A 14,064-nucleotide genomic window follows, 5' to 3' on the forward strand; every position below is an offset into this window, starting at 1 on the left:
TTTCCTATTTAAAAAATGTGATATTAAAATGTTTATGAAAATTATGTATACGCAATTTTAATATTACACTATATATACCACAGGGAAAAATGAAGTGTAATTTTAGGTAGGATATGTGCCGATTGATGTTTACTGACTGGATTAAGCAGTTAACTATTGTGCATACCAGTATAATTAGTTGTTAATTATTGTGTAAATAGATTGAATTAAATATAAAAGAATTGTTTATTGGGTAGATGGATTTCATTAAACGCAGGTTTCTTTTTTAATATTATCAATTTACTACCATTTTTCTTAAAATGCCATAGAGAAAAATTCTTGTGAAGCTGATGGTCGTTCAAATTGTTATGGCACCCGAATGTTCATTGCCATATTCACAAAACCCGCCATTAGTCCCCATTGAATTCAGTCCACGCTCTCACATCCTATTATTTATTTATAAAATACATCTTGTAAACGGTTTTAATATAAATGCACCCAGGTTGCCAAGTAATTTATTCTCTGTGGGTTTCCCAACTAAAATTTCGTACGCATTTTGCATCTCCCCTTTGTGTTTTAAATTTCTCGCCCGTCTCATTCCCCTTCATTTGTTCACCCTAATAATAGTTTATGAACTTCCCCATTGTGCAGTAGGCTACCTGCAGACTCCTTCTACTTCCGCCTTTGGCAGCCTCAGTGTTACAAAGCCTCCACCTACATCTGCTTTAAATTCATTACCATGTAAATGACGCGTGTTCGTAACATGTAGTTATGACCACAGTTACGTCAAACGAGTGAGTGATTTATAAGGCTGTGGTGATGGAGGTGCCACTTTCCGGTGTTCGAACCTCTGTTTTAAATAGGTCATCACGTCTTGTGTACACACATTTATTTGTAGTAAATCGCGATACCCCTGCTTCCATATATGACAGGACAGAGCTGACCTCGGTCTGTCCTGTGATAACCACTTGTTTGAACTCGCTGCGTGTCCCTGTTTATTTTGCGGTCAAGTATACGTTTAACAGTACAAATTTTACACGAATTGGCAATCTATTCACTGTCTTTTTCTTTGTATTTTTTATAATTTTATCTACGTTTACATGAGTACGAAATTTCGCCAGTGTTTACGATGAACGTAAATTTTAAAACGGTGTTAGGAAACAAAATGGTGAGAATATTTGAATTTAAGAAAGAGAGTCATTGGAGGATTGGTGGGTGTCATAATGAGTAACTTCATAATTTATAATCCTCACCAAATTATTAAGGTAATCAAAACAAATATATCTGTCGGATATTTTGCAGTAATGTAGCAAGTTTGCCTGAGGAATGCGTACAAAATTTGAATCGGGTACCCGAAAGGAATAGACCATTTTGTTAGATAATATTAAAATGGAACATAGGCCCTTGTATGTATGTGACATTTATCATGATAAATATTTACCTGTTATTAGGAGAAATAATTTGTTAATATTTTCAGTGCGTGACAATACCTACAGCAAAAATAAACTCATCTAATAAATAACGCCGGATTTAAAACTTGGATGCGTGTTACTAATAGACATTTGAAGGGATGCGTGCGAATTACAAAAACAGAAAATAATGAAGCCATTAGATAATCTAACGGAAGATGAAATGTATGTTTTAAGTGCGCCTTTTTGTGGTTTTGGTAAAAGCCATTACAAAGTGGATCAGTACAAGCTGAGGTAGAGGGCAATCCAGTAACTGCGATATAAATATGAAATCAGTAGCAGGTCTACCCCCGTATAATAGACTCTCCAAACCTTCCTCGTGATTCTCGAGTCAAGGTCACCCTTGTCGCTAGGCCGCTGCAGTTGCGCAAAAGCTGTGCAGGTGCGAACATGGTGTATATTTGCAAGTAGAACGTGCCTTTAGTTCGCATCGAAATAGTTTGCTGCTGTTTGTGAAATCTGCTGTAGCCTAAAACGGGTTGTTAAGTTTTTCCTGACAAATAGAACCAAAAAGCAACTCGTTTGTCTTGTTATTCATGTCACCAAAGCGTACAGACACTGTTGTTAGGGCTGCGTTTCAGATGGAATATTCTGTACAAGGAAAGGCAACCAGGTAAATCGTTTTGCCGTCTTTCCAGCTGCAGGCAGAATTGTTACTCTGCTACACGTTTTCCACAATAGAAGAGCGAGACATTAATCTCCCGCTGTGTTTCTGATGCGGTGAGACTATTTTCCACTGCACATTAAGTACTTAAAAAAATTCGTTTTATTTTATTATGAAAACTCTTATTGCAGAACGTGAAACTTTGTTCACGTTTCATTATAGTCTCCTCTTCACCGTGTAGGCCCTACATATTTGTCACCCATTCACCGAATTTTGGAAAAATTATAGCAAATGTTCCTTAATATTTTACCGACTAGTACATTTTCTCAAGCAGTTCTGGATTAAATAATATTGGGTCCTTTGGAATGAACCTTCCAAATACGAAAATAATTTCTTATCTGGGAGGCCCAAGTTACGAACATCGGCTTGGGGACCCCCCTTCGTTTCCTTTTGCATGCTCCTTATGTCTTTCCACTATTAACTTAATGTACAAGCTCAGTCAGTATAGTGACTGGACGACCTGGTTCGATCCCCGACGCGGAAAGAGGATTTTTCCTTCAGCCTCTGCGTCCGGACCGGTTCTGGGGCCCACCCAGCCACCTATCCTATGGGTACCAGGGTTCTTTCCCGGGGGTAAATTACGGCCGGAGCGTGACGCTGTCCACTCACCCCCATCTATTGCCGAGGTCAAAAAAGAGTAGGAGCTATACGGGATCTCCCCCCAAACGACCTACATGGCGTTTCGTGGGACGGCTTCACTTTACTTTACTTAGTATATTAGCTTTCATGTCAGTTAAGAGGATCTAAGTATTCTGTAACTATTTGCTTTGTGTATGGATTTAGATTTTAGTAGAAGTTCCATCTAAAAGGCATTGATTTTCAGGCATTAATTTAATGTGTGTTGTAAGAAATAAACACTTTTATTTTTTCAGTATACTTTTTTTTTAAAGAAAATCTCTGGTCGTAGAATGGACACCTTGGCTCATTGACGTATAAAATATAATGTCTTCTGATCGTCTTTACTTCAATGCTCTTACGGGCAGATAATGTTTGTTAGGAAGTTAATTTCTTTAGATTGGTCTATAAATTGGAAAGAAGTTATAAGCAGATTTACTGTTCTTATAACAGTCAAATCTGATGTGACTTTAACAGAGAGAGGAAATATAAGAAGCTTTATAATTTGAATCAGTCTGTGGCGCTAGAGAAGGAAATACAGCTTCTAAGTATTGGCATACGTGTGTTTATATAATTTGTAAGCATTTTAGTTACTTAGACTAAACGTACGCAGGGTCTGAATAATAGGCCAATACAGTGGCAGCAAATGATCTTATCCAGTTCTAATAAGACGTTTTATGAACTCATTTACTAAGGTGTAATAGAAGTTTTGTGTGGCGTAAAAATTTAAGACTTGCTGCAGAAATCCATGTCGAAACGTTTAACGCAAACATGAAACAAGTATGTCTCTGTGACTAGAGAGGTTTATCAGCCTAATAAATGTTACACAAGGCAGCACGGAAATTGATTTGAAATTGCAGTACGTGCCTGTTTGGTCTCCTGGTTGAGCTAGCCTCAGATCCAGATCTCGTCATGGTTTCTTTTATCTCTTCTAACTTTGAAAACGTTGTGATATTATTTTGTAATTTAGACGATGGATGAAGTCTAAGAGAACAGTTTACAGATTGTAGAACAGGTATCAGGTTTTAAATATTTTTATACGATATTATTTTTAAATATATAAATTGCATACAAGAGAAAGTATATACATTCTGTATTTTCCACCCTTCTCTCCTCCTGTATTCACCATTGACTGTGTCTTATTCTAAATACATGAATTATCTGCTTAGTGCCTTGTTTGTTTTATATATTTTCTTCTCGTTTTAATATGATTTACTTAATTTAATTAATTATTATTACAGAGGTATTTAGTAGCTAGTTACCTCTTGTAATTTATTGATAATCTGTTTGTTGTTATTTTGCTATATTTATTATTTTGTTCTTGTAAGACTTGAGGTTCTCACAGCGGTGAGTATGAAGATTTCCGTCTTCTGGGTTGTCGCCCTGATGACGGAGGCAGTATGACCTCTGAAACGTTGGTAAACATCTACCAAACTACACAGCGCAACAACCCAGAAGACAGAAATCTTCAGACTCATCGCCCTGATGATGGAGGCAGTATGACCTCAGAAACGTTGGTTAACATCGACCAGACTACACAGCGCAACAACCCAGAAGACGGAAATCTTCATATTTTGTTCTTCTCTCGCGCTGTATCTGTAATTGGCCTTCTGGCTGGCTATTGATGAAGCACTCTAATAATAAATAACTGACTTCAATGAAAAGAAATACAGGATTATAGATAAATATGGATTGAACACGTGCCAGGGGACGAGCAAGTGATGGATGTCCAAGAAAATGCTACTGGGCTTCAGCAGACAGTACCGCCTTCTCGAGAAGAATTTGTGGCTTTGGGAATCTTTCTGTTCTTTGTTTAAATCCATTTTTAAATAACTTGGACTTTAACTGGAAGCTACAAATTTAATATTTTCGTAATAATGTCAGTCACAATCACTTTCTTGTAAAATCGTGTCTCCTTGTTAATTCTTTACGATGACTTTAAAGCACACTGGATCTAAGTATAGCTGAAATTTTTGTTCATACAGATGAAGATACCTGTGTACGATATAGTACATCTTCGAAGATATTAATAACGGTTCGTTTCTCTCGCATTAAGAATATCGTCACACCTAAACTCCAAAGACAAAATTTCCTTTCCTACGAGGGTCGCTCATTAAGTAATGCCCCACATTTTTTTCCTCAGAACATATTTATTCAAGATGGCTCAAATTTAGTGACAATATAAATCAATGTTTCCTTTACACATACTATTTTTCCACATAGTCCCCATCAACTTGTACGGTTTTACGCCAGCGTGGAACAAGTGCATGCATGCCTTGCCGGTACCAGCTCTTGTCCTGTGCACGTAGCCATGTCCTCACTGCTTGAATCACGCTCTCGTCATCTTCAAATCTTGTTCCGCGGATAGCATCTTTAAGTGGCCCAAAGAGATGGAAGTCGGAGGGTGCCAGATCTGGACTGTAGGGTGGATGGGGTAGCACCGTCCAACCCAATTTGGTGATTTCTTCCCGGGTTCTCAGACTTGTGTGAGGGCGTGCATTGTCGTGCAGGAGCAAAATTTCTGCTGGATGCTTGTGAGGCCGAACTCGTCGAAAACGCTTCTTGAGGGTTTTCAGGGTCCTGATGTACGCGTCTGAATTGATGGTCGCACCTCTTGGCATCACATCCACAAGAATGACCCCATCACTGTCCCAAAAGACAGTCATCATGACTTTTCCGGCGGAGGGAGTTGTCTTGAATTTCTTCTTTCTCGGTGATTGAGGATGATGCCACTCCATTGACTGCCTTTTTTGTCTCTGGCTCAAAGTGGTGTATCCAGGTTTCGTCACCTGTAATGATCCGGGACAGAAAGACCTCTCCCTCAGCATCAAAACGCTCCAACAATTCAGAAGAAATCGTTTTCCTTTGAATCCTGTGGTCTGCTGTGAGACTTCGTGGAACCCATCTTGCGCACACCTTCGAATATGCGAGAGCCTGGATAATTGCAATCACACTTCCATTGCTGACTGAAAGCTGTTGGGCCAATTGTCGAGTTGTGATGCGCCGATCCTCACGAATAATGGCATCCGCGCGGTTCAACATGTCTGGAGTGGTGGCTGTGGCAGGACGCCCAGAGCGCGGCAGATCACGGAGCTCGGTTTCTTCACTTCCTGAAGCTTTAACTCTCTTAGCCCAGCGACCAACGGTGCTCCTATCGACTGCACAGCTTCCATACACAGCACACAAACGTTTATGAATGTTCACCACCGTTTCTTTTTCAGCAACAAGGAATTCAATTACAGCTCGTTGCTTGTAACGAGAGTCGTTCACAGACGCCATTTTAACAGTTCACTACAGCTCCGCTATCGGTTGGAATCATTTGAAACTCCGTACACGAACGCGGGAAACATCAAATCTCAAGCATGTAAAAGTACACTTTTCTATCTTCATTATTGGCTGAGAAAAAAAATGTGGGGCATTACTTAATGAGCGACCCTCGTACATTCGGCAGCCGTTTGCTGCCGAGACAGGTTCATATTATCGGTTTTCTTTAGTGTTTATACAGGTGCGAGAAGGGCAGCTTTGTTTGAAGTATCTCGGAAGAATTTATGGAGAATACGTTCATAAAACTTTCGAAATGTGAGATGAATTTATTAAGTTTATCTAGTGTTGTAAGAATAAATTTTCCAGTTTTTAGGTGAGGGAATAAGAGAGTGGAGCTGTTTATTACATTTAGGGTTACATAAATTACAATTGTTTGGAAACAAAGTGCTTAAGAAAATATCTGGAAGGGGTGAGCGGTTATACAATGTGAACGGCTCTGTTCAGGTATTCAGTTTTGTTAGTGTAATAAAATATAGAGTGCTAGACATTTGGCTAAGATGTTGAATTTGTAAGACCGGGAAAGAGATGGCTGAATAACATTAAAACTAATGTAGCGTAGTCTGTGCGATTGCTTTTGTAAAATTAATTGCCACTCTGGATAACGTGAAGTAATAACACGGAACAACAAACATTTTTGATGAAAGTAGTTTATACACGCGCAGTCCTGTAAAACATAACTCACCTAAACTCATTTCATGTAGCAGAATCCTTGTTTAGAAGCTAATACTCGCTCACTAGTCCCACCTTGGAAGTTCGCACGACTGCCGTGACTGGGCTGCAAATAGGAGGAAATGAAATGGTGGGAACAAAGCCCGGATGACTTCTTGTAGCGTAATGTTATCAAATTTCATGAGAATCTGTCATTTGTTGCGAATGTTAGTCCCAGTTACGAGGATGGTACAGACATATGCCTGCCTTTCCTTCTGAAATAATTAAAGTGTGGAAGTGGGAGAGGCATCCGGTCCGAATGAGCGGTAACCAGATTGGCTGTCGAAAACTCTGCGTTACCTAGTGATCCTTTCGGTACCTGTGACAACGCATCGCACGGGCTTGTAATTTCATTCGAGGTACGTTGACCTGCGCGCCTCACCGAAACCGCCATGACCCCATTTCTTCAGTCTCTCCCACGAACAGCTGTAGCGCCATTCTTGTGTTTTATGTTATTATTATTCCATCTATTCATCACTTTAAAGGGTATTTACTTCTATGTACCCGAGACGAACCTTGCCCCTGAGGTACGTAGTACAGCTGCTATTTCTGAAATACATTTTGTCTTTTAATATCCTCTTCGCCACCACGTACGGACAAGCTGTCTGGAACATCCAAAGTATGACATCCAATGGGTGTCGGAGGTAAAGTCAGGAGCGTGTAGCTAATTACACTCGTCTAATGCCGAAGTAAAACATACGCAAACCTTTACCTCCAGCCCCAAACGTCTTCGCGACGTGGTCCATAACAACAGGCCAATTTGACAGCTATGAAAAGGTCATATTTGGCTGCTGTCAACAGATGAAATGAAGGATTGTGTAGATATGACGAAAGAAATTGTAAATAATCGCAGACTGGGAGATACGGAACCAATTAATGCAAAATTTGTTTTACTTTTTAAATTTACTTGGAAGTTCGTTGTTGTAACGTTCAACGCAATTTTTTTTTTTGCGTATTTACATGCTTTTTCGTAGTTTAGCTGCAGGAATCATACAGAAGAAGAATACTGAATGTTGTTATTATATGCTTACATGAAGTTTTGATAAGCGCTGTGTTAATGAAACGTGTTTCTACTTTCAGGAGAACTGTCAGAATTACATTCGTATTCTGGCACACACCGCACCGGGCAAGTTACTGATCTGTGGAACCAACTCCTTCAAGCCAGTGTGTAGAGATTACTCCGTGCAGGTTAGACATAACACTTTGCCATCTCTATTACAAATGAAGGAAATGTACATAATATGTTTGTGAAATTAAGACCAGCGTGGTAGTGATCTTTTCACCAAGTTATATTAAGATGAATTCGGCAGGGGAGAGATGGTGAGACATGGATGGCGTAGGTGGGAGTAAAATATTCTAATGTATCTCAGTGAGATAAGGTGGGAAGTTATGGATTGAACTAATCTGGTTCAGGATGGAGGCTAGTGCGTTGTCTTATGAACACGATAATGAACGTTCGGGTTATTTAATGGAAGGGAATTTGTTGGCCAACTGAGCAACTATTTGCTTGTCATTAAGGATTTTGTTCCGGGTAGTGAGTTGGTGACTTTTCGGAGGATAGGTGTGAAGAAATTGTTCACAGCCACACACGCTGGACTGATATTGTAAGTTGATTACGCGTATGATTTTTTTTTTCTAAAACTCGCTTCCTTCGAAATGTGCGTACCTCATTTACCTTAATACTTATTTAATACAGATAAATAACTAAACCTAATTCCAATGCAGATGATATTCTGCATAAATAAATTATTTTCCTTGTAAATTATTAGTAAAACTGAACCGAAATTAAATTGACGTTGGCTGTCTGCTGGGATGTTGCGCCGTGTAGTTTTGCAGATATTGACCGACGCCACTGTTTTGCCTAAGATGGAGAAGTAAGTTTCCTGAAACGTTGGTCAATATGTAAAGACTGCATGGCGCAATATCACAGAAGATATTCATCTTCATACTCGTCATCCTAAGAACCTGAAATCCCATCGAAATTAAATTCTTTCAACAAATGGTTGTGTTCACCCTCTCATCAGTACCAAATGCCAGTCGTTACAGGCCGACGGGCGTACACTTCCACACTTAAAAATGTTCATATCTTACAGTTTGTGCAAATAACACGCGATAGTGAACTTAATGTGCATAATAAATACTTCTGAGGGAGCATCTGCTTAAAGCAGGGCGTCTATTTTACAAGGATCCAGGCTAGTTTTACCGATGGTACAGTTGGTACTGTGAAGTGTCAGGAGTGTGCTGGACCCCGGCGCAATAAAAGTTGATTTTAGAGCTGTACTGCGAACCGCCATAAGGGTGTATACGCGTCTCTAGGGAAGACACATGCTCATGTGGAAAAGGCAGTAAATATGTCAGGACTTTGTCCTCCAGAGGTTTCGTGGGACCGTTGTTTCTGCCATTGCTGCTTGTGTCCAGTGACTGAATACTCAGAAGTCATCCATTTTCTTCTACTCTTCAGGTGCAACTCGGCGAATGGACGTACTCGTGCTTTATGGTGCGGGTCTTCGTTAAAAAGTTAAAATTACTCGGTGTTTAAGATATTCCTGCTTTTATGGAACCCGAACATTCATCAAATTCCACTATTAGACCACTTCCTATGTTAAAGACCCATTATAGTAGTTTGTCCTCTGATTTAAAATAGTCGGCATCAAATTAACTTGCGGTTGGAAACAAAAGGGGCAACTACGCATATATTATTACAGATAAAATATTAATTTTATTTAGGTATATTTTAACCCTGGCCTACAGACATAACACGGGCAGATAAGAGATGCTGATAACTATTTCCCAAATTTAATGTGTTCTTAATATCATCACCATATTAAGACCTTCAAGAGGTAGACATATTAGTCCGTTTGATTATCGCCCTGATGACGGAGGCAGTATGACCTCTGAAACGTTGGTTAACATCTACCAGACTACACAGCGCAACAACCCAGAAGACAGAAATCTTCATACTCATCGCCCTGATGATGGAGGCAGTATGACCTCTGAAACGTTCGTAAACATCGACCAGACTACACAACGCAACAACCCAGAAGACAGAAATCTTCATACTCATCGCCCTGATGATGGAGGCAGTATGACCTCTGAAACGTTCGTAAACATCTACCAGACTACACAGCGCAACAACCCAGAAGACAGAAATCTTCATACTCATCGCCCTGATGATGGAGGCAGTATGACCTCTGAAACGTTCGTAAACATCGACCAGACTACACAACGCAACAACCCAGAAGACAGAAATCTTCATACTCATCGCCCTGATGATGGAGGCAGTATGACCTCTGAAACGTTTGTAAACATCGACCAGACTACACAACGCAACAACCCAGAAGACAGAAATCTTCATACTCATCGCCCTGATGATGGAGGCAGTATGACCTCTGAAACGTTCGTAAACATCGACCAGACTACACAGCGCAACAATCCAGAAGACAGAAATCTTCATACTCATCGCCCTGATGATGGAGGCAGTACGACCTCTGAAACGTTGGTAAACATCGAACAGACTACACAGCGCAACAACCCAGAAGACAGAAATCTTCATACTCATCGCCCTGATGACGGAGGCAGTATGACCTCTGAAACGTTGGCAAACATCGACCAGACTACACAACGCAACAACCCAGAAGACAGAAATCTTCATACTCATCGCCCTGATGATGGAGGCAGTATGACCTCTGAAACGTCGGTGGAAATCTACCAGACTACACGGAGCAGCAACCCAGAAGACAGAAATCTTCATACTCATCGCCCTGATGATGGAGGCAGTATGACCTCTGAAACGTTCGTAAACATCGACCAGACTACACAACGCAACAACCCAGAAGACAGAAATCTTCATACTCATCGCCCTGATGATGGAGGCAGTATGACCTCTGAAACGTTCGTAAACATCGACCAGACTACACAGCGCAACAATCCAGAAGACAGAAATCTTCATACTCATCGCCCTGATGATGGAGGCAGTACGACCTCTGAAACGTTGGTAAACATCGAACAGACTACACAGCGCAACAACCCAGAAGACAGAAATCTTCATACTCATCGCCCTGATGACGGAGGCAGTATGACCTCTGAAACGTTGGCAAACATCTACCATACTACACGGCGCAACAACCCAGAAGACAGAAATCTTCATACTCATCGCCCTGATGATGGAGGCAGTATGACCTCTGAAACGTCGGTGGAAATCTACCAGACTACACGGAGCAGCAACCCAGAAGACAGAAATCTTCATACTCATCGCCCTGATGATGGAGGCAGTATGACCTCTGAAACGTTTGTAAACATCTACCAGACTACACAGCGCAACAACCCAGAAGACAGAAATTACGTTTTGTTCATTTGTAAAAATTGCACTTGTGGGAAATTTTCGAAACGACAGTATTTGTGGCTACCTGCTCAGCATTCTTACATCCATTCTAAAGCCATCATGAACGAAATAAAAGTTTAAGTAAGATGGATAAAGCCAAAGGGAAGTTTGCAGTGTCTCAGTTCTGCTGAATTAATTCCACCACTGGGTTTCTTCGTGTTGGGGAAAGTTGAAGGTTACTGCAAGGTAGGAAAGCAGTCACGAGTCAAGAACTCGAGCATGAAATTGAAGAGTCGGTCGTAAGCTCCCACCCTTGTCCTAACAATATCTGTGCACTGTATCACCCCTCTGACGGCAGTGCGTTTAACGCTGTGAGCGCCTTCAGGAGCGAACAGTTTACCCACTCGGATCTTTCGTTCCCCGCATACTGAGGACGCCATACATTTCCCAACGTTTCGGAGAAACATACAGCCTCCATCTACAGGCCTTCAGCTTTAGAAACTGAGGAAAAACATGGAAGTCAAAATAGGCCCTCTCTGGCCTGAGACTCGAATTTGAGACATTCAGAATATGAAACTGGAATGCTAACCATTGAACCTCATATGTGGCGTGAATAATAGGATGTGTTTATGCACAGCTGATGTGACGTAAATCGTGATCATCTTCCACCGTTCGCGTGGATGAAGTCGGTGACCCGTTTTTAATTAAATTGAATATTGTATAAGGTTTAAGAAAAATTGTAAATAAGTTTAAATCTTTATTTATATGGTACAGTTTCAAGTACCATTTTACATAAGCGCATAAATTTTTTTGAGTTTGTTTCAAAATCTTGCGAAAAAGGTTACTTATATTCTTAGCCTATTTAAAAGTACAACTGATTGTTATGTTCAAAGGATGACATTATGCAAAGTTTATTTTTTGTCCTGCATGTGGACACAACCTATTTACAACCACCCACGACCCGAAAACATCAGTAGTAAGTACCTGGAACCAAGTACATGTTCATCGTCGTGATAATCACAGATCTCATATAGTAAGTACAGTTCGCAGGTATAGCAGGTACCAGAACCTAATTGTAATGTAGGCCTATTATTTCAGTTAGCATATTTCATTTTCGGAACATTTGTACGGTGTCCGATTTATAAGCCCTTAATTGTCCGTAACCCAAATATAGGTCTATGCTTTCGTTACAGAATGTACGATCCTCATTGTGAGAATTGTAGTTTATGTTTGCTATTTCTCTCTGTGGTCGAATGACATATATACATTAAGAATGTTTAACAACGCAGTAAATGTGCGACGTTGGCTCTGGGTCGTTAAAAGGACTCGTGTTGTTCCCTCTTTCGATGTACGTTTTTATCTTACATTATATTCCGGATTCTGTAATAGGCGTGTGTCGTAAAGAAAAAATTTCCTCGTATAAAATCGGTTGTTGAGGAATAAAACGTACAAATGCTTTGTTAATGGCCTTTCGCCCTTAATAAGGGCATATTTCTGTGACCCAGACACTGAAGATAATATTTTACTGCATCCATTGTGCTTGTTACCGTGGCTGTAATTCGAATTGAAATGGAAATGAGACGGGACGCGCTGCTTGTACGTGCTTTGGCTTTAAACTCTCAAGTTATGAAGACTTGTCTCGGCTGCCATTTGTAGTTTCTAGAATGTACTTTACGGTCTTAAGTACAAGACTTTATGAAGTGGATAAAAAGTGGCAGCCAGATTTTTTTGTGGGAGGAGAGATGTGCAAAAAATGTTTCTTGTGTTAAGATAAATTTAGTCTGTAGTTAGAATCAAGATAAAGCTGTGATGACGAAGAAGTTTTGAGTTAAGTAACGTGGTTGGTTCTGCGTGCCTGTGTGAATTAGGTCATAGCAGATCTTTGAATTGAGTGAGTGGAACGGACTTTTAATGGAGAGGTTGTCTCAGTTTCTCTCTCCACATGTTTCATGCCAAAATCACAATAACAGATTATGATAAAATTTGGTAGTGATGGGTTTTCACTTACAGTTAGTTGGTTGAGTTTTATTGTATTTATGTCGGTGCATTGTCATCTCTAGGCTGTTGTACATAACCGAAAAGAACTTCGAATTTTTTTCAAAAATAACTTCTGTTAAAAGAATACACTTTATAGGTTTCCTTGGGATCTATAATTTTAATTTGAAACATTTTTAGACTTAGTGTATACTTAACAATGTACAAGGGAGGAAGAATTATATTCCTTTATGAAATTTATTCTACAGCGCTAGGTGACGTACTTCGTTACGTCATCATTAAAAAGTTTCCAGATTCTGTTCGCTGGGTTCGTCCAAGTTTTCTATATCTTGTTTCCCGTTGCGTCGTTCTGTACTACATGGTTCTTCTTTACGTCCGTGATTAGCCGGTACCAGGGCAAAGTACAGAAATTACAACCGACATGTATATTTTATTACCTGTAATTTAGCTAATTTATTACTCAGCTATAAGTTTCTGTAAATTATACAAACATATTTATGTAATTTTTGAAAAAATCAATAAACTTGACTTCTGATTATTTATTTCGTGAACTTAGGACTTCTTTCTTGTTTACTTTACTCCCCCGCTCACATCTAAATTTAAACGGATATAAATTATCGCAACTTTTTTTTCTAAAACAAATGCCTTGGTACAATTTCTTGTTCTCTTAATAGCTAACTCCTCGTTTGTACTAAGCCACTGTCTTCTGGGCTGTAGCACTGTGTAGTCTGGCATAAGTTTACCGACGTGTCAGAGGTACTTGCTGCCTCCGTCATCAGGGTGATTGTCCTATGAAACGTTGGTAAAATACCGCCATAATACACGATGTAAATCTCATAAGACAGGCTTCTTTGAACTTTCCTTAATATGTCTCAATATCTTCCCCTTCTGACATAAAGACCATCTTGCCTTCTTGAATCATATCGTGATCAACAGCCGAGTAGGAATCATTTGGTTCTGTGTCTGTAGCGTGATTTGCTTTGTAGAAA

General features: G+C 39.9%; 1 protein-coding gene across 7 annotated transcripts in view; it reads left to right on the forward strand.

The window, feature by feature from the left end:
- Positions 1–14,064, forward strand: part of Sema1a (semaphorin 1a) — a 799,656-nt gene that overhangs the window by 696,982 nt on the left and 88,610 nt on the right. For all 7 annotated transcript variants that reach the window (XM_022079449.2, XM_087343635.1, XM_022079438.2 and 4 more), the window contains one exon: positions 7,840–7,947. In XM_022079449.2, the coding sequence (XP_021935141.1) occupies positions 7,840–7,947 (108 nt within the window). The remainder of the gene's footprint in view (positions 1–7,839; positions 7,948–14,064) is intronic.

This window comes from Zootermopsis nevadensis, unplaced genomic scaffold (genome assembly GCF_977971745.1).
Source record: "Zootermopsis nevadensis isolate Lab colony 2312 unplaced genomic scaffold, Znev_1.0 Znev_ptg000006l, whole genome shotgun sequence".
In the NCBI taxonomy this organism is placed as follows: Eukaryota; Metazoa; Arthropoda; class Insecta; order Blattodea; family Termopsidae; genus Zootermopsis; species Zootermopsis nevadensis.